The sequence below is a fragment of the Eulemur rufifrons genome, chromosome 4 (genome assembly GCF_041146395.1).
Source record: "Eulemur rufifrons isolate Redbay chromosome 4, OSU_ERuf_1, whole genome shotgun sequence".
Lineage (NCBI taxonomy): Eukaryota > Metazoa > Chordata > Mammalia > Primates > Lemuridae > Eulemur > Eulemur rufifrons.
In genome coordinates this window covers 83086363-83106783 of record NC_090986.1, presented here as the reverse complement: position 1 = coordinate 83106783, position 20421 = coordinate 83086363, and the positions used below count along the sequence as shown (strand labels likewise).

The 20421-nt window shown below is 60.4% G+C and overlaps 2 protein-coding genes across 3 annotated transcripts in view; one reads left to right on the top strand and one right to left on the bottom strand.

Annotated features, from left to right (window-relative positions):
- The first annotated feature begins 232 nt into the window (after positions 1-232).
- TRIM11 (tripartite motif containing 11) lies at positions 233-9249 on the top strand. Of its 2 annotated transcripts, none has more exons than XM_069467773.1 (6): positions 233-752; positions 3773-3868; positions 4257-4487; positions 6245-6267; positions 6352-6452; positions 7554-9249. In XM_069467773.1, exons 1-6 carry the CDS (start codon positions 345-347, stop codon positions 8099-8101), a joined length of 1407 nt encoding a protein of 468 aa, XP_069323874.1. In that variant the 5' UTR covers positions 233-344; the 3' UTR covers positions 8102-9249. The 2 variants fall into 2 exon arrangements, with proteins under 2 accessions (XP_069323874.1, XP_069323873.1); XM_069467772.1 differs by having other exon boundaries at positions 233-770.
- Positions 9250-17016: 7767 nt separating this feature from the next.
- OBSCN (obscurin, cytoskeletal calmodulin and titin-interacting RhoGEF) overlaps positions 17017-20421 on the bottom strand; it is a 135401-nt gene continuing 131996 nt past the window's right edge. The window contains exons 107-114 of the mRNA XM_069467771.1: positions 20071-20193; positions 19704-19874; positions 19083-19167; positions 18732-18971; positions 18429-18652; positions 17701-17776; positions 17380-17529; positions 17017-17229 (exon numbers count right to left, since the gene is read on the bottom strand). Of these exons, the coding sequence (XP_069323872.1) occupies positions 17052-17229; positions 17380-17529; positions 17701-17776; positions 18429-18652; positions 18732-18971; positions 19083-19167; positions 19704-19874; positions 20071-20193 (1247 nt within the window). The 3' untranslated portion in view covers positions 17017-17051. The remainder of the gene's footprint in view (positions 17230-17379; positions 17530-17700; positions 17777-18428; positions 18653-18731; positions 18972-19082; positions 19168-19703; positions 19875-20070; positions 20194-20421) is intronic.

Below are 20421 nucleotides of genomic sequence, written 5' to 3'. Positions count from 1 at the left end.
CTCACCCCTGCTCCGGCCGGGTAGAGGCCCGGCCGCGCCGCCCGGAGCCGTCGGCGCGCAGACGACAGCGGGACGCTGGGTCGCCAGGTGAACACTCTCCGGTTCTGTCGCGTCCTCCGGCGCGTGACGGGTCGTGGCCAATCGGAGGCAAAAGCGGGTTGTTCCAAAAGAAAAAAAAAAAAAGTCACTTCCTGCTTCCGCCTGGGCTCCTCTTCCTGCCGGCGTTCGGAAGCTCCCGAGCCCCGCACCTCCCGCGTCCCGCACCGCCGGAGTCCCCGCGCTCGGCGCCCCGGAGCCTCGGTGGCGGCCGTCGGACCCGCAGCCAGCTCCGCCTCCCCCGCGCCATGGCCGCCCCCGACCTGTCCACCAACCTCCAGGAGGAGGCCACCTGCGCCATCTGCCTCGACTACTTCACCGACCCGGTGATGACCGACTGCGGCCACAACTTCTGCCGCGAGTGCATCCGGCGCTGCTGGGGCCAGCCCGAGGGCCCGTACGCCTGCCCCGAGTGCCGCGAGCTGTCCCCGCAGAGGAACCTGCGGCCCAACCGCCCGCTCGCCAAGATGGCCGAGATGGCGCGGCGCCTGCACCCGCCGTCGCCCGTCCCGCAGGGCGTGTGCGCCGCGCACCGCGAGCCGCTGGCCGCCTTCTGCGGCGACGAGCTGCGCCTGCTGTGCGCCGCCTGCGAGCGCTCGGGGGAGCACTGGACGCACCGCGTGCGCCCGCTGCAGGACGCGGCCGACGACCTCAAGGTGCCCCCGCGCGCGGCGGTAGGGGTGCCCGGGCAGGGCCAGTCTCGGGCCGGGGAGGAGAGCTGGGGGTGCAGCCTGTCCCGGGCCTGGCGGGGAGAGACGCTCAGGGTTGCTGGGGGCTCAGGACGCAGCCTGTCCCTTGTCGAGGCTGGGGCAAGGGGCACCAGGTCTGGGGGGTCTGACAGGGTTGCCTACCACAGGTGAAGGTAAAGAGGTGAGGGTGGAAGGCCGTCTGCGGTGGGGACCAGGTAGGTGTGGCCAGGATCACAGGACCGTGGGACAGGACTTCAGAGGGGGCCGGCCCTAGAGGAGCTCCTGGCGGGGACTCTGTCTGAGCCAGGGAGGGATGGGGGCCGGACTTAAGGGAAGCCAATACTTAAGTCCTGGGCTAGTCCCAGGCTGGGAGGAACAGAGTCGTTGCCTCCCTGATCCACCTCCAGGGGCCGCCCGGATTTCTGGGTGGGGTATTGGGGGCTACTTCTGCCGTCTGACACAGCAGGGTTAACCCATCTGCAGTACCCTGTCTTCCTGCGTAAAGTCCCATAAGGCCTCATGCTGAGGAACCTCAGGGCGCCTGACCCACCCTCCCGCCGCCCACTTTCCTCGCTGACCTGCTGCAAGTCTGCCCTTGAATAGACGCAGCATCTTCTGAGCTTTCTCCACGCCTCAAACCCATCAGCCCAGCGGGTTTATACGCCCGACACCAGTCACCCATGCTGGTGGGGGAAGTGCCCAGTGGCTCTCCAGAGCCAACCTGCTAAAGTCTCACGGGCCAGCACCTGGTCCTTTCTGTTGCAAAGGAGGGAAAAAGACTCTCTACCCTGTTAGGTTCAGTGGCTGCGGGCTGCGAATTAAACTGGCAAACGACAGATGAACGGGGAAGAAAGCATACAATTTTATTAATATTTTTAATTTAACATGAACCAGAGCTTCACAGAAAAGAAGAGAAAAAAACCCAAACAAAGCCCTCAGACTCTGCGGCTCATGTATGTGCCATTTTAACAAAGTCCGTACTAAGGCCAATACACTGGGAACGTAACTAGGAGATGTATGGGGGAACTAAGAGGAGTTAAGGGTTATTTCAGTAAGGTCTGTTTAGGCAGATTCCTCTCTTGATTAGAGTACTGTCCCCCTCCTGGTAGAGGACAGGCACCTTTTTAGTGGGGCATTAATGCCCTGCTTTTAGGCAGATAACAGGACAACCCTCTTCCATGTTGCTCACAATAACCCGTGTGCCGGGGTGGCCCATCCTGTCCACCCTTGCTGTGTCGGGGCTGCTGAAGGTGAACTGTGGGGACGCCCAGCAAACCGCTGGCCCCTCCCCGGTGAGTCTAGAAAGCTCAGTTCTGTCCAGTCAGGGATGAACCAGACCTGGCCGGGTTACCCCAGGCGGTGAACAGGGAAGTCCAGTGAGGCCAGTAAAAGGAAAAGAGAAGGCAGAGCCCTCAGTTCTCTCTGGGTCATGTGTCAGGTGGCACCAGGGACAGGGAGCAGCCGTGGGGGTCAGGGGTTGCTGGAGGATGGGAAGGAAGAGTGTAGGGAAGGACCCAGGCCTGCTCCGGGGCCCTCGGCGTCCGACCACACCCAGCGTAGGAAGATTCCCATTCCGCCGCAGCAGGTACCGCGCATGGACCCAAAACTCAGCTGTGCTTTGCTGCCTAGCGTGGCCTGTAAAATGCTGCTTGTTAGCTTCAGCGTTGAAAATCCAAACGTAGCAGAGAGAACAAGGCATTGGGGGAAAAGTTGAGAGGTTCCGGGCCAAGGGTGTTTTGGGTGGGGTAACAAGGGCCAGGCTTGAGTTTTCCAGAGGTGGCCTGGTGACAGGGACCCCGGTCTGGGGCTCTTGCTCTAGCCCACAGGAGCTGAGCCCGGCCAGGGACACTGAGGGAGCTAGACACAGCCTCAGTGCCCGGGCTGTGCCAGCCAGTCCGCCTCCACCTCGCGGCCAGGTGCTGAGCCACATGGACACCCTGGAACTGGCAGTAGGTTGACACCCTGCCCTGCCACCTGAGCAGACTGTGGGAACTCCCAGCGCCTCGGTCTGTCTAGAACGCGGATGGAAATAGAGCCGAGCCTGCAGGTGGCCAGCAGGGCTTGGGGCTGACACGCGTGTCCTGTCGGGTTGACCCTTACAGGAGAACAACCCAGGCATACGCTGCGGCGTCAGCTTGTCTGCAGGCTTCTCGCCATTTCCCCGGTACCCACGAGGTGAGAAGCAGTCACAGTGCGAATTCAGGACTGAGAAAGCGGCGTGCGACTATGCCCGTCTCAGGGCTCAGTACCGTGGAGCTGAGACTGGAGACTCGCAAGACGCTCAGGGCTGGGAGGAGACATGGGTGACGTCAGGTGTCTTTGCCATAACCCAGTGCCGTGGTCTGGGCTTCTCGAACCACAAAAGTTCACTGCTCACAGCTCTGGGGGCTGGAAGTCCAAGGTCACGGCCTGGCAGAGTCTGTCCTGTGAGGCTTCACGCCCTGGTCCGTAGGTGGCACCTTCTTGCTGTGTCCTCACATGGCAGAAGGGGCGAGGGTCCCTCTGGGGTCCCTTTTATAAGACTAGTGATCCTGTTTATGGCGGCTCTACCCTTGCGACCTAGTCACCTCCCAGAAGGGCCACCTCACACCATCACCTTGGGGTTGGGATGTCAACCTGTGGGTTTTGGGGGACACACATTCAGGTGATAGCACTGGGCTCGGAGAGCTCCTTCGGCCTGGGGGGGATGGTCACCATGTCCTGTTGCCTCCTGTGGAGGGAGCCTGGCCAGGCAGGGCTGGGTGGGGTCGGGGGTGAGAACTGGAAGGATGGCCACACAGGGGAAAAGGAAGCGTGTAGCTGGAGCCACACGCGAGAGCGGGTGCTGCCCGCAGTGAGGGCGTCATCCCTGTGGAGGGACTTGGGACAGAGGCCACGTGCAAAAGGATGGACTTCTGTGACTGCGACTCCGTGTCCCACCTAGAGAGTCCGAGTGCCGGGCAGGGGGTTCATGGCTCTGTCTGGTCTCTGTTCCCCCCTCCCCCCAGGCGAGGCTGGAAAAGTCGCTGGAGCACCTTCGGAAGCAAATGGAGGATGCGCTGCTGTTCCAAGCCCAGGCCGATGAGACCTGCGTCTTGTGGCAGGCAGGTGCCGGGGCCCAGGGGGGAGGGATGGTGGCTGTCCACACGCACCCTCTGCACCCTCAGATCGAGGCTGGCGGTCGTGGCTGCAGGCTGGCCCTGCCGAGTCCAGGCCTGGGGGCTGTGAGAGGGGCTGGTCCTTCCCTGCGTGAGCCCACCTGCCTGGCCAGGGGGCATCCACGACGGGGAGACGGGGGGTGCTGTGAGTGGGTGTGGGGAGGTTCTGTACCCCGAGTGCCCACCCTGGGTCCCAGCATGCTTGGATGGCAGCCCCGGGGGTGGATTTGGGATCTGGCCGGCCCTGAGGGTGGGTTTGGGGTCCAGCCAGTCCCGGCTGATAGATTTGGGGTCCAGGGCCCGGGCCTTAGCTGTCCCCCCGTGGCACCCACAGAAGATGGTGGAGAGCCAGCGGCAGAACGTGCTGGGCGAGTTCGAGCGGCTGCGGCGCCTGCTGGGGGAGGAGGAGCGGCTGCTGCTGCAGCGGCTGGAGGAGGAGGAGCTGGAGGTGCTGCCGCGGCTGCGGGAGGGCGCGGCCCGGCTGGGCCAGCAGAGCGCCCACCTGGCGGAGCTCATCGGCGAGCTCGAGGGCCGCTGCCAGCTGCCGGCGCTGGGGCTGCTGCAGGTGAGCGGGGTGGCCGGCGGGCCGAGGGTGCGAGAGGCCACTGGAGGTCACCGGGGCTCAGGCGCGACTGCGGGGCCCCAAGGTGCCCGGCTCTGGCCCGCGACATGCCCAGTTGGCAGCTGTTCCACCACCTGAAACCCTCGTGTGCAGAAAAGGAAACTTTGTTTTCCCCCATTGACCCAAGCAGGTGGCGTCTCTTGAGTGCCCGCACGAGGTCACGCTGTGCGCATTGTCCCATTTCCTCGGGCGCCCAGGCTACAGCAGCACAGAGTGGGCGTCCGCGGGTGGCGCGGAGGGTGCTGGGCTCTGGGGAAGCCTCCTGCTGTCGCTGCTTCCGACGGCCCCTGGCTCACCCACCCTCACCTGGCCCCCCGGCAGGACGCCACACATAGCGGCTCCATCCTGGGGTGCTTTCAGCGCCAGCCCCGCGAAACTGCCTCTTCCCTGGAACTGGGCTCCCCTGGGTGCCCCGCAAACCAAAGCCCAGGACAGGTGGCCCTGAGGAGCGTAGCCGTCAGGTGTGGAGCCAGCCTGCCCTGCCAGGGCCCTCTGCCCCGGCCACCCTACTTGTCAAGTGGGTTTCGATGGGGACACAGGCTGAGGGGTCTGTGTCATCCTCCTGTGGGGTCCCGCTGGTCTTTTTGCCCCACCCATACTGAGAAACCGTTCTCTGCCCAGTGCAGTGTAGACACAGGGACTCGGAGATGACAGGGCAGGGGGTTCTCTGGGGGGCTCTGGGAAGAGAGAGGCCACATGTGACCACATACGGCCCCCAGTGGGTGGGGTGCCCGGCCCAGGCGGGGCCGGAGGGCCTCCCGCAGGAGGCGACGCGCCCGCCAGCCTCCAGAGCCCAGCAGGCACGCCAGGGAGCAGGAACAGGCTCCTGGGGACTGTGACCCTTTAGTTGGGCCGAGCTGCCAACTGGTTTTGAGCCTGGGAAATGGGAAGGACACTTGGTGGGCGGAGGAGGGTGGGGAGGGCGTGATGTCGGAAAAGCCAGGAAGGGTTCAGAAGGAGGAACCGTTGACCCAGAAACGGGGACCCACCTGCAGGGTCTGCATGAAGATGCGATTTGGGGTCTCAGCAGAGATGTTGCCGGGGTGTGGGGTGATCTCAGGCTCCTGCCTGCATTTTGCACGACCCAGCGGCCGCCTGCCTGCGCCTCTGCCGAGCGGGCAGGTCCACCCGCCTTGCTCCACCCGGCTTCGCGTGCCCCAGCCCCTCTGCATGTCTCTTCCCCGACGTGTGCTGCCCCCCCATATCTGCCAGGGGATTCTCCCTGGGCTTCACAACCCTGCCGAGAGTCCTCCGTTTTTGGTGGGGATTTTGAGGCCTAGCATGTCCCATTGCCCCTCCGTCCCCAGACAGCGTTAACCGTGTGTGCCCATGAACACCTTCCATGCGATATCTCCTGCCTCCGGGGAGCACCTGTGTCCAGGGTTGTGCCTTATGTCTCTGTCCCCCAGCTCAGCAGCTGGTGCAGAGCGGCTTAGAACAGGCGGGTGTGGGAGTCATTTGCTGGCCAGCGTAGGTTGCTGGGTCCCGGCTGTGCCCAGAAGAATGTTCTAAGGGATAAGAAAAATCGAAGGGGGAACAACAGGTCAGCAGGGGTCTGTACAAAGTGCCCCACATGGGTGGCTTGAACCACAGATGTTTCCATTTGCCACCTGGGGCCCCAGTGCCCAAGACGGAGGGGCCAGGGTGGCCCCCAGGGCTGGGCGGCAGGTGTTGAAGCTGGTGTTTCTCTCCCCCCACAGGACATCAAGGACGCCCTGCGCAGGTAAAAGCCCTTGGGCAGGTGGGTGGGGTGTGGGGCGGGCTCCCAGCACGGCTGCAGGGGTGACGCCTGCGCCGTCCCCTCTAGGATCCAGGACGTGAAGCTGCAGCCGCCGGAGGTGGTGCCCATGGAGCTGAGGACTGTGTGCAGAGTCCCGGGGCTGGTGGAGACCCTGCGGAGGTTTCGAGGTGGGTGCAGACGCTCAGACGGAGCAATGACCCCAGGAAGGGACCCGCCAGGGACCCCAGGCAGCCAGTGGCATGTTCTGTGCCCTGTGTCCACTGGCTCCAGACTCCCAGTGTCAGGGCGGTGGATCTTTGGGAAAACATCCTCTGCTCATACTTCTGACACCAGTTGGGTGTCCAGTGATTCAGTTTAGTTCTTTTGGAGGGGTGGGGGGAACAGTCTCGCTTTGTCGCCCCGGGTGGAATGCAGTGACGCAGTCACAGCTCAAGGCAGCCTCGAACTCCTGGGCTCAGGCCACCTTCCCTCCCGCCTCAGCCCCACAAAGTACTGGGATTACAGGCGTGTGCCACCACGCCCAGCCCCAGTCCAGTTGTGACACCTGCCACCCAGAGCTAGCACAGACCCCTCAGATTAGGGGTTCAATCAGATGCCATTCGCAGCTTCCTAGGGCCACTGGCACTCCTCTCCTGCTGGCTATAAACTGGGACTTCCCATGAGCCCCTCAGCTCCAGTCGTCTGCTCAGGCAGCTCCAGAGCTCAGGAAAGCACGTAACTTACTGTGACCAGCTTATCGCAAAGGACGCAAGCCAGGGCTGGGTGTGGTGCGTGCACCGGTAGTCCTGGCACGTTGGGAGGCCAAGGCGGGGCCATTGCTTGACCCCAGGAGTTCAAGGCTGCACCACAGCCTGGATGACAGTGAGATCCTGTCTCTAGGAAAGTAAAATAAAAAATAAACAAAGGCTAGAACTGAGGAACAGTTGAATGGAAGAGACGCAGGTCCGAGTACGGAGAGGAGCGTGGGTCTCCGGTGTGCGCACCATCCGCAAGCTCCCCCGAACCTGTCAGGATTGAAAGACAGAAAGAAATAGAAAGCAAAACCAGTGTTTCCTCCTGTCACCTGAAGATGAAATGTGGACCGGTTTCTAGAACGTTCTGAATTGCAGCTAGAAGTGGTTAGGTGATGTTTTGGCGGGGGAGGGGGAAGCAGTCCGTGTGGGGTGTGAGGGTGGGCGAGCCTCTCGGGCGGGGGGGAGTCCACCCACGGGGCCCAGGTGGGCAGGTGGCCGCTGTGCCCAGGTGACCTCTTGGGCCTCTGTCCGCAGGGGACGTGACCCTGGACCCGGATACCGCCAACCCCGAGCTGGTCCTGTCCGAGGACCGGCGGAGCGTGCAGCGGGGCGACCTGCGCCAGGCCCTGCCCGACAGCCCCGAGCGCTTCGACCCCGGGCCCTGCGTGCTGGGCCAGGAGCGCTTCAGCTCGGGCCGCCACTACTGGGAGGTGGAGGTCGGGGACCGCAGCAGCTGGGCGCTGGGCGTGTGCAGGGACGACGTCAACAGGAAGGAGAAGGGCGAGCTGTCGGCCGGCAACGGCTTCTGGATCCTGGTCTTCCTGGGGAGCTACTACAACTGCCCCGAGCGGGCCTTCGCGCCGCTGCGGGACCCTCCGAGGCGCGTGGGCATCTTTCTGGACTACGAGGCGGGACACCTGTCCTTCTACAGTGCCACTGACGGGTCGCTGCTCTTCATCTTCCCCGAGACCCCCTTCTCGGGGACACTGCGGCCCCTCTTCTCGCCCCTGTCCAGCGGCCCCATCCCTATGACCATCTGCCGGCCCAAAGCGGGGCCCGGGGACGCCCTGGCTCCCCTGTGACCGGGACCCCACTGGAGGAGTCCCTTCGCTGCTCCGGCCCTCCTGGCTTCTGGCTGTTGGGCCACTTGGAGGATCTGGGAGGAGGGAGCGTGTCCTTTGAGCCACGGGAGGAACTCGCGGTGCCTTTCTGACCGTGCGTGGGAAACCCACGTGCCAGCGCTCTGGGGAACTGCGGGGGGCGGGGGGGGCTCTGTGCCCCCTCCAAGCCGCCAGGTGCCACTTGGCACCAACCACAGCCCCGAGCCCTATGGCCTCGGTGGCTCCAGCGTCTGGTTGCCGGAGCTTTGCAGGCCCCCCGAACCCACGCGGGAGCCAGGCCACGTTGTCCCGGCCACAGCCTGGTTGGGGCCTGGGAGTCTCGTGTGTCCACCTCTGTGAAGATGCTGGGACGGTCTCATGCGCCAGGAGGGCTGGGAGGAGCCAGCACCACTCTGGATGTGGTCACTTCAGCAGAATGAGGAGACAGCATCGGTCCTGCGGAGGGGACTGTGTGTACAAGTCTCTGGATAGAGGGCCTTCCAGAAATGCCCCCCCCACCCCCTGCAGAGATTTGGACTAGGCAGGTCCGTGGGGCCCGGAGGTCAGTGTAGGGCTCAGGAGTGACCCTGAAATCACCGGCGTGTTTCTGAAGCCTTTTCTGAGCGTGTCACTGGCTGGTTTTGCCCTTGCAAAGCCTCCGTGCTGTCCTCGGTGGTGATCCCCAAGAACGCAGGCTCTCGGCCCCCCAGAGGCTGTGCGCCCCCCCCGGGAGCCGGTGTGCACCCCCGGCCACCTGCCTCGCCGTCCGCACGCCCACGGCAGGAGCAGGGGTTTCCGAGAGCCCGGAGCGTATGGGATCCAGGAGCTGGTGCATGTGTTGAGGTTCGGGGTTTCTTTGCTCTTCTCGAGAAGTTCCCGCCCTTGTACCCCTGTCTTATTTATTGGACGGACGGCGTTCACGGTGAGCGAACTTCAGCCATTGTCTGCGATGCTGCCGTCCGCTGCTCCCCAGCGGCAGGTGCTCGGATGCGCCAGGCTGGAGGGGCGGCCACTGTCCACACTGGAGCAGGGGGGACCCCTGGCTGTGTCCCTGTGTTCTGTGCTCAGATAGTGTCCATTCCATTGAGCTGCCAAAGGGGTTTTTTTGTCCAGGTAACCTAATAAACATTTCCGGTGTCCATTATGTTTAATGAGTGCTTTCTCCTGTGGAGGCTCTTTTGTTTAACCGTTCTCTCACTGCTCTTCTCTGGGGGCCGGGGCGGGTGTGGCCATACAGCCTTGAACAGACTCAGTTACTTGGAACCATGGGCGCAGGGAGAATATTTTCTCCGTTGAACACTGGTGGTTTTCTGGCGGGGTGAGGACTGCCGCAGCCTGTTCCCCAGCGCTGTGCCCAGGGCTTCCCTTCCTGCTGAGGACTGCGACTGCTCGTCTGTGCCTGCCTGGAGTAGGGCGGCCAGTGGGGGCTTCTGAGATGGCCCCTGGTCACCCGCGGGCAGCCTCATGGCTGAGACCACAGACGTGCACCCGGCTGCTCCCAGGACGCCGGCGCGGCGCTGGCTGCGGCTTCAGCAAAGCCGGAGCGTGAGAAGCAGCGGAGCTCAGGGCTCCCGACGCCGGCACACCCTGAGGTCTGCTTCCCAGGTGTGTCACCGCCACATACGGCCACCCTGCAGGTGCCGCCCGCCGTCCCAGGCCGTGGAGAGACGGCACCAACACGCAGCGCCCGGGCCAGGGAGCCGGTATGGGAAACAGCGGCAGTGAGAACCCGAGTGTCTGTGCTGGCCGTGGGGGGGGGCCGCCGCCTCGTGCAGCTGGCAAATGACTGAATGTTAGGCCCCCCGAAAAAATGCGTCTGTTGAAATCCTCACAAGTCGATGGTGTCAGGAGGTGGGGCTTTGGGGATACAATTAGGTCATAAAGGTGGTGCCTTCAGGAATGGGGTTAGTGCCTTTAGAAGTGGGACCCCGAGAGCTTCCTCATCCTCTCTCCGCCATGGAGGCCACAGCGAAAGCCCAGAGCGGTGCCCTCCCGTGCTGGCACCCCGATCCCACACTTTCAGCCTCCACAGTCTCTGTCGCGTGTAAGCCGCCCGGCCTGCGGTACTGCACTGGGACAGCCGAGAAGCATCTGAGGAGCCCCTGCAGGAGAGCGGGTGACACGGCCAGGTACGACACTAGGGAGCCAGGTAGACACTAGGGCGGGCTGGGGCCCTGCAGCACGGGCGGCCCACTGAGTGCTTAAGGTGCCAGCAGCCCCCGCCCCAGGGAGGTTCAGCTTTCTTTCCGGAATGGCCCCTGGTGCCCACCGCCCACCCCGCGCCCTCCCCGCCCTGCGGCCTCTGCACTCCTCCTCCCTGCCCCGCACCCCCCGGGCACCAGCCGGGACTCGTCTCACCTCGCCTGAAGCCTGTGCTCTTGGGAAGAAGATGATACTGAGTCAGTTTTTATGACCAGGTAAGAGCAAATCAGGATGCGTCAAAACATCTTGCTGAGCCATCAGCGATGTAGACTGGCCACGTTTGTGGCGATGACTCCCTCCCTCCCTCTCTCTCTCTCCCATTTCTCTCTCTCCCGGTCTTCCCAGGCGCACATGCTTGGAACGCTTTTAAAAGCGTTTAATTGATACAAAATGATTCTACATAGTTGTCAGGTACATGTGATGCTTTGATACATCTGCACAAGTGTAGTGATCGAAGCAGGGTAACTGGGGTACCCATCACCCCAAACATTCATCATTTCTTGGCGTTGGGAACATTCAAATTCCTCTCTGCTAGCTATTTTGAAATATGCAATGCATTGTTGTTAACTACGGTCACCCTACTGTGCTGTAGAACATTAGAGCTTCCTCCTCCATCTGACTGTGTATTTTTATACCCATTAACCATCCCCTCCTCCCTGCTAACCTTCCCGGCCTCGGCAGCCACCGTTCTGCGCTGTGTCTCCGTGAGGTCCACGTTTTTAGCTCCCACGTGTGAGTGAGGACGTGTGGTGTTTAACTTTTTGTGCCTGGCTTATTTTACTTAACACAATGTCCTCCAGACTCATCCGTGATGCTTCAAATGGCAGGATCTCGCTCTTTTTATGGCCGAACAGCGTCCCGCTGTGTGTCTGCACTTCTTTATCCACTCACCCGCGGGCGCCACTCGGGCTGCTTCCGTGTCTTGGCTGCTGTGAACAGGGCTGCAGTAAACACACAAGTGCAGTTCTCTCTGCAACATACTGATTTCATTTTTTCGGATAAACGCTGAGTAGTAGGTTTACTGAATCATACGGCAGTTCTACTTTTAATTTTTGAGGAACCTCCATACTGTTTTCCGTGATGGGTGTACTAGCTTACATTCCCACCCACGGTTTATAAGGGTTCTCATTTCTCCACATCCATGCCAGCATTTTTGTTTTGTTTTGCTTTTGTCTTTTTGAAAATAGCCATTTTGACTGGAGAGAGATGATATCTCTTGTGGTTTTGATTTACATTTCCCTGGTAATTAGTGATGTTGAGCATCTTATCATATAACTGCCAGACGTTTGCATGCCTTCTTTTGAGAAATGTCTATTCAGATTATTTGCCCATTTTTAATCAGATTTTTTTGTCTGTTGAGTTGTTTGAGTGTCTTATATTAATATATTGTGGCTGTTAACCCCTTGTCAGATGCATAGTTTGCAAAAATTTTCTCCTATTCTTCAGGTTTTGTCTTCACTCTGTTGGCTGTTCCCTTTGCTGTGTAGAAGCTTTGGTTTGATGTGATCCCATTTGTCTATTTTTGCTTTTGTTGCCTGTGGTTTTGAGGTCTCACCCAAAAAATCTTTGCTCAGACCAATGTCCTGCCTGTTTCTTTTTTATTATTCACATTTTAACCAAATGATTTCTCTTTAAGAATTTCTTTTCCTTTGTCTTGCTTGGGATACAATATTTTTTCTGAATCTGAGGATTTATTTTATTTTTCACCTTTAGAGAATTTATAATTTATATAACAATTTATAATTGTTTCATTCAGGATTGCTTTTTTTCAATCTCTTCTTGTCCGTCTGTTCTGTCCGTCCGTCCATCTTATCGCTCCTGCAGACATTTCTACCTTCTGTCAATCGTCTACCTATTCATGCACCTATGTCTTCCTCTCTCTCTTGATCTATCTGTATCTATTTATCTATGTCTGTGTCTACACCTATCTGTGTCTTTTCTGTTGTCCACCTACCAATCTGTCACCTGCATCTGTCACTCTGTCTCTTGTGCGTCTTTATCTGTTTATTCTGTCTGTCCTGTCTCTCTACCTCCATCTCTGTCTTCTCTGTCCGTGTCTGTGGACCGCTGTCTGTCACCTGCCCCCACTGCTGCCCGTATGTGTATCTTTTCTGTTTGTGCGAGTCTGTGGGCTACGTGAGAAGTTCTGTTCTGTGCGTATAACGTGTAGCAGTCAGGTCAGGGCGTTCAGGGTGTGTGTCAGCCAAACGTGGTGTCCTGTTGCTGAGTGTGGTCACCCTGCTCTGCTGCCTCTGTTCCTGTATCCTGCGTGCTCGCGTCCTCAGCCTACTTCTCTTCATGCTCCTCCACCCCGTGACTCCCCTCCCCGACCTGTCATCTCTCCACGCTCTACCTCCACGTGTCCAAATGTTTTAGCTCCCACGTGTAAGCGAGGACACACGACATCTGTATTTCTGTGCCTGGCGCTTTTCACTTAACTTGGTGGCCTCCAGATCTATCCACGCTGCTGCGAAGGTCGTGATTTCATTTCTTTTATGGCTGAATAGTGGCCCCTTGCCTACACGCCATTCGCCCGCGGGTGGGCACAGGCTGAGGCCGCATCTCTGCCATTGTGACTCGTGCTGCAGTAAACAGGTGAGCACAGGTATCCCCTTGATAGAGTGACTTCCTTCCCTTTGCGCAGGTTCCCGGGTGGGGTTGCTGGAGCGACTTCTGTTCTGTTCTTGGTTTGCTGAAAACTCTCCGCACCATTTTCCCCAGGGGCTGCGACCGGTTTCCATTCCCACCGGCAGTGGCCGTGCAAGCTTCCTTTTCTCCACGTCCTCACCGACTGTTATTTTTTGTCTTTTTAGTAATAGCCATTCTGACTTGTCCGTATCGTGTCTGTTTGTGTCTCTATTTATCTGTCTTCAGTCCACATCTGTGTCTGTCTGTCTTTTCTGCCACACGTGTCACATCTCGTGTGTGTGTCTACTGTCCCATCTGTTTGTGTCCGCCACATCCACCCGTCGTCTCTACATTAACCCAGCTCCGCCTCCGTCTCCGTCTCCCCTGTATATCGTATCCACGGACACCTGGCAGTCTGTCTTGTCCCTCAGCCCAGCGGCCGGGGAACCGGCATCCCCGTGTTCATGCGGGCACGGTGACACCGTGTTGAAGGCACGTGCACCCGCGCTGCAGCACGCAAGGTCGCAGGAGAAAGCCCGAGCGTTTGTGCTCCGATGCCGTTTGTCTCTGAGCTACCGTGTGGCAACAGTTTGCACAGTGAGATCAAATAAGAACTTGAGTTTGTATCCAGCGTTCCACGTTCTGCAGTAATCTCATCCCCGTGTTAGCAAAGGGAACCGGAACACGACCAGAATAAATGATTTTCCCCAACTTTGACCTAAGAATTCCTAGAGTTGGGGGAATAAAGGAACATCTGCTTCGGCCAGTTACTAATGTCATTTCTTTCACTGACAGTTACAAATGTCATTTTACAGTGACTAGAAAACGTGGCCTGTGTGGTCAGTCTCTGCTGTGAGAGCAGTTGGACCCAACGCCTGGTCATTTTTGTGGCTGGCCTCGGGGTGTTGGAAAACAATAGGACTCCTTCATTTGCTGGCTCCAAAACACTACCTCTCTCTCTTCCTGACACACAAATGTTTCCAGTGACATTATCAGTAGTTCCACAAATTGATTTATTTTTATGTATCTGATCTATCGAGTTCCAAACACAGTATATTAAAACTTCCTACTATGATTACCAATTTTGCCTTTGATTCCCATAATTTTCTATGTGCTAGATACCATGCTATGATGTGTTAAGATACCGTGAGTAGTTTGCTTACAATAACACCTAAAGCATGTGAGGTGCCGTAGGTGGTAAAGTTTTTGTTATGTGTATTTTACCACCATCAAAAATTGTTAAGGCCAGGCATGGTGGCTCATGCCTGTAACCCTAGCACTCTGGGAGGCTGAGGCAGGAGGATCGCTCGAGGTCAGGAGTTTGAGACCAGCCTGAGCAAGAGTGAGACCCTGCCTCTACCAAAAATAGAAAAATTAGCCGGGTGTGGTGGTGCCCACCTGTAGTCCCAGCCACTCGGGAGGCTGAGGCAGGAGGATCGCTTGAGCCCAGGAGGCGGGGGTTACAGTGAGCTATGATGACACCATTGCCCTCTACCCAGGGTGACAGAGTGAGACTCTGTCTCAAAAAAATATATATATTGTTTTAACAACTTTTGCTCCATGAAAGACCCTGTCAAGAGGATAGGCTGCAAAGCGTGAGAAAATACTAGTACAGCACACATCCGGCAGCTGGCTGGTCTCCAGAACGCACAGAGCTCTCCACACTCAACAGCGAGTGAACAAACCATCCACTTAGGACACGAGCAAAAGTCACGGACAGACGTTTCACCCGAGAGGACGTGCAGACAGCAAATGGAACGACGACACCACACGGCCACTGCATTCGTGGCTTTTATCCCAGAGGAATGACGACTTACAGCCACACACAACCTGTGCAGGAATGTCTATAGCAGCTTCATTTGTAATGGCCGCAAACCAGGACAACGCAGACGCCCTTCAGTGGCTAAACGGTTACACAAACTGCGGTGCATTCATGCCACGCAGTAAAAAGGAATGAACTACTGACACATGCAACTGTATTTGTGAATTCTCAGAGAATGATGTTGGGCCAAAAAAATAAAAATAAAAAATGCTAATCTCTAAAGGCGACATATGGAATTATTCCATTTATAAGACATTCTTAAAATGGCAAAATTACACAAATGCAGAACAGATTCGTGGGTGTAGCAGAGCGTAGGGTTAAGGAGCGCTAACATGGTTTGGGGAAGGTGGGCGTGGTTATTAAAGCGTGGCTGGAGGGATTCTTTGGAGGTGGAAGTGTTCTGTCTGGACCATGTGAATGTCAACGTCCTGGTCCTCGTTGGGTCTACAGTTTTGTGAGATGTCAGTGGTGGGGCTCGGAACACAGCACCTTGGCATGCTGAGTATTTTAGGCCAAAAGAAATTGAGAAGGTCACTCCCTGACCTTCTTCCACCTTTCTCCCCCGGAGGAAGCCATATGAGAATCCTCTGACCTACCTCCCGAAAAGCAGGTCCTAAGACCTTCATTCCGGAAGGATCCTGCCCTATACCCAGAGGCCAGGAAGAATCTGCGCGAATAGGCTTGGCCAAGTTGCTCCCAGCTCCAGAGCATGAAGTCATATCTGTCTGTCCCATAGCACTTGTACACGACTGTCCCCACTTTGCCACACCCGAGCATGAAAGTGGACAGTCCTCCCTCACTCTGGGTCTTCCGTTCTGAAGTTTCCCTTGCCCTGTCAGACTTCTATTGACCGGATGTGTTATACTTGTCTCTTGTTAATCTGCCTTTGTTTTCGGGGTGTCGGCCATGAACTCTGCAGGGGGCGAGGAAAAGATGCTACTTCTCACCCCATCAGTGTCGTGGGAAAATGGATGCGCCGTGCGTGGGCCACGGGCGCCGGGCTGCGCGGCGGTGAGTTGACTCTCGCGAGACAGCAAAGCGGGAGGGAGGTGAAATCAGTGTGGGGGGCACAGCGGGGTAAGGGCAGGCAGCACAGTTTTGAGGATGTTTGGGTCATGATTCAACGCGTCCTGGGTTCAGTAAGACTCAAGGGGAGGCGTCCGGGAGTCGGACACAGCCGGCTGGAGCCACCAGCCTGGAACAGTCACTGGGTCCCTGAAATGGGCTGAGAACCCAGAGGGCGGAGCCCCCCAGGAACGCACCGGGGGTCGGGCAAGTAGGGCTTATTTCTGGTGACAGCAAAGGAAAACTCACCCCTTCAACACATACCCCCCGGGAACCCTGGGGCGACCCAGTAACCAACCCTGGGACTTGGGCTCTGTTCCGGTGGTTTGAAGGAGGGTTTACGGAAACTGGGATTCACTCCGGGTTGGGTGCCGTCGGAGAGTGGGAACGATTCCATAATGCCATGTCCACAGTCCTGGCTCATTTTAGCCAAGAAGAGGACGTGTTTGGCCAGGGTGCCATCTGTGCTCAGACCCAGGTTTGAGGTGGTCTCACTTTGTCTCTCAGAGAGGGCCCTCTCTGAGGTGGGTGCTCTGCAAAAGGGTTTAAGTCCAAGGGCAGAAGGGCCTTCCCGCCGGCTTCCAGATGGCCTGGGCGGCACTTCTGTCTGAAATCTCCTTTCTCACATCAAAGGGAACAGAGGAGAAAGGACATAAGTCGGCGTTTGTCAAAGCCACCGGGCACCTACGCAACAGCTCTTGGCAAGGCCTTGGGCAGCAGGGCCTGGTCCAGAGCCGAGGCCCCCTGTGAGGCTGTCGGACGTGGCCTTTACTAGGGTGACGCGCCAGCCATTCCAAACAATGTCCTGGATGAAGACAGCTGTCCACCACCGGCTGTTTTCTCCGGGGTGTAGGAGACAGGTTCTGGGAATGGGGTGCGGCCCTGGCGGGGAAGGCGAGCTACACGGCTGGCGCAGGTTCGCGAGCAGAGGCCTCTGGGCTGGAATCAACGCGCGCAGGAGCCGGCTTGCGAGACCCCTGGAGACGCCCCCTCAGCCCGGCCAGAGGGGTCTACTCTTGACCGCGCCTTCCACGGGGCACGCTGGCCAGGACAGGGAAGGGCCGCCTGGACGGTCCCCCAGATACCGGGCAGGGGACAGGGCCCTCATCCCCCTCCCCCAGAGCGAATCAAACAAGGAAACAGGAGACACCTGTCTGGTTTTGGGGTTTTATTGGCGCGTCCATCCGTGCACTGCAGCGAGCCCGGCGGGGCGGCTCAGCGCACCTGGGCCAGGTTGTGCTTCTTGTACAGCAGCGCCCGCCTCTTCTCGCGCTCGCGCACGAAGGCGCGCAGCCGCGCGGTGGGGAAGGTGACGGGCGCGGGCCGCGAGCTGGCCGGGCCCTCCTCGGTCAGCCACGGGCACTGCAGGCAGCTGGACGCGCAGGGCCGGCCCCTGGAGCAGAGCGCGAGTCAGCGGCCCCGCCGGACGGGGCGGGTGGGGGACAGGTCGGGGACAGGTTGGGGAGGGGCGGGGCGGGCGATAGGTGGGGGAGGGGAGGGGCGAGGCGCGGGGCTGGGCCGCGGGGCGGGGCGGGCGCCTCACCAGGGCTGGGCGCACAGCGTGCTGCGCAGGAAGGCCACGGCGCCCCCAGACAGCCCCGCGTAGCAGCGGCTCAGCCGGACCAGCCCCTTGCGCAGGCCTTTCTGCAGGTCGCGGGGCCACTCGCTGCTCACCGGGTACTCGGCGCTCAGCCTGCACGGGCGGGGGCGCAGAGGGCTTTGAGGTTAACCGGGGTGGATGGGGTGTGGGGACTCTGAGGTCACCTGGATGGATGGGGTGTGGGGACTCTGAGGTCACCTGGATGGATGGGGGGGCCTGCCCTACCCCTGCCTAGCTTCCCCGCCAGACATGAGGAGGACTCACATGATGAAGGCTGTCACACCGATGGCCCAGATGTCTGTCTGTGGAACAGCCCCCTGGCCCTCCAGGAGCTCTGGAGCTGGGGAGGGGCACAGGTGTGAGGGCACAGGTGTGTGGGCACAGGTGTGTGGGCAGAGGTGTGAGGGCAGAGGTGTGTGGGCACAGGTGTGAGGGCACAGGTGTGTGGGCACAGGTGTGAGGGCACAGGTGTGAGGGCACAGGTGTGTGGGCACAGGTGTGTGGGCACAGGTGTGAGGGCACAGGTGTGTGGGCACAGGTGTGAGGGCACAGGTGTGAGGGCACAGGTGTGTGGGCACAGGTGTGTGGGCACAGGTGTGAGGGCACAGGTGTGAGGGCACAGGTGTGAGGGCACAGGTGTGTGGGCACAGGTGTGTGGGCAGAGGTGTGAGGGCACAGGTGTGTGGGCACAGGTGTGAGGGCACAGGTGTGAGGGCACAGGTGTGTGGGCACAGGTGTGAGGGCACAGGTGTGAGGGCACAGGTGTGTGGGCACAGGTGTGAGGGCACAGGTGTGAGGGCACAGGTGTGTGGGCACAGGTGTGAGGGCACAGGTGTGAGGGCACAGGTGTGTGGGCACAGGTGTGTGGGCACAGGTGTGTGGGCACAGGTGTGAGGCTGGGTGGGTTGCAGTGGAGCTGGGAGGGGAGGGCAGGACCAGTGGGGAGCGGCTTCCTCTCCCCCCCACAGACCCCCGCCACCCCCCACACGCACCCATGGTCTCCAGGTAGTCCTTGAACCTCTCCGAGGGCAGCACCTTCTCCTGGGTGAGGCTCTGGGCGCTGCCCAGGTCCACGACCTTGAGCAGGTTGTACTCGGTGATGATCATGTTCTCGGACCTGAGGTCCAGGTGCAGGATGCGCTGCGCGTGCAGGTACTGGGTGGCGCTCAGCACCTGCCACAGGTAGTCCTTCACCTCGGACTCCGCGTAGGAGGCCCTGGGGGCAGACACTGCTCAGCCGGGCCCAGGGTGAGGGCCGAGACCAGCACCCCGAGGCGGGAGGGAGCACCCCTCACCTCTCGGCCAGGCAGGGGAGCAGCTCGGGCCCAGAGCACAGCTCCAGGATGAGCACCAGGTGCCGGGGGCTGAGGAAGGCCGCGTGCAGCTGGGCCAGGTGCGGGTGGCGCAGGCCCTTGAGCGCCTCGTATTCGCACAGCACGGCCGTCTTGTCCTCGGGCCGGTAGGGGATGATCTTGGCGGCCAGCGCCCGTCCGCTGGCCTTCTCCCGGCACTGCCGGACCACGCTGAAGCGGCCCCTGGGTAAGGGGGCACTGGTCAGTCTGGTCAGCGGCTCCCTCCACCCCCCACGGCGGGGCGGGGTCCAAGCACCGGCCCCACCCGCACGCCGGCCCCAGCGGCCCCAGCACCTCCGGATCTGTGTCTGGAAGGCGAAGGTCTGCGTGCTGGGGAGAGGCTGCGCTGGCCGCCCCCCGCCACTCTCCTCTTCAGAGGCTGTGGGATGAGAAGCAGGTGACAGGGAGCGGAGGGCACGTCCCTGAGCCTGGGCCCTCCCCATCCCCCCTACCCCCCACCCCCCCACCCCCCTCCACCCTTTCCCAGGCACCCGGACTGGGGAGCCAGCTTTGACCTCCCACAGCCTCCGACCCCTCCTTCCTCCTTCCTCCGGCCACTGGGGCGGGGAAGGGGGCACAGCAGGTGGAACAAGCTGTCGTGAGTGCGGGGGACACTTCACGCCCGCCTGAGCCCAAAGCAGGCATTGCTGATCAACCCCAGCACGCTGCCACCAAGTCCCAGGGCAGTCACCGCCACCACTCCGCATGCAGCCGGCTGGACTTGTGTGTCCCCCGGCGGGTGCACAGGGTGCGGGTGAGTGAAGCGGGCTGAGAGGCCCCCCAGTGTGCAGGTCTCAAATGTCGAGCCCGGGGCAGCTCGCTTTCTCCCAAAAGGCAGTGGGCAGCTGAGACTGTGGCCAGCAGGGTGCACTCGAGGGTGCCCATCCTCCCACCGCAGCCGCGTGAGCAGCTCACCCAGGTGGCTGGGCCCTCCCAGGAGCACCTGCTCCGAGGGGCTGCTGTAGGGGCCCATTCCCGCCTTGCTGACGCACGCCGTGCGGAATGTGTACGTGCCGCCCCGGGAGAGCTTGCCGGTCAGGTAGCAGCAGTCGAAGATGTCAGATGCCAGCGTGGTCCAGCTGCCACCTGGGCCACATGGGGGCATGTGAGGGGCAGCCGAGGCCTCCCCATGCCACATCGGGGAGCTGAGGAGGAGGGACCCTTCCCTGAGGCCGCCCACGGGCACAGAGCAGGCCAGGCACCTCCATGTGGCCCCTGGGAGGGTGGCCAGAGCCTGGGGGCAGGGTGGCCAGGAGGCCAGGACGCAGGGGCCACCCTGTACCTTCCAGGCTGCACTGCACGATGTAGGTCACGGGGCCGTAGGACTCCACAGGCTTCCAGACCAGCAGAACCCCGTCCGCATGCACCTCCCCAATGTCGGGGCGCGGTGAAGATGAGGGGCGCTCTGCAAGGGGCCACCCAGCGGTCAGCGGCTCCGGGCCAATCCCTGCTGGGCCCTGCCTCACCCTCGGCGGCTGCCAGGGCTCCCGGCCGACCCTCCCCTGGCCCTGTTCATTCGGGGGTCCAGGGCCTGGTGCCTCTGCCGGCAGGGGCTCAGGAGGAGCCTGCTCCACTGGGCACCCTCCCCTCCCAGGCCGGCTACCGCGCCGGGGCACACCCAGAGCCCTGTGGA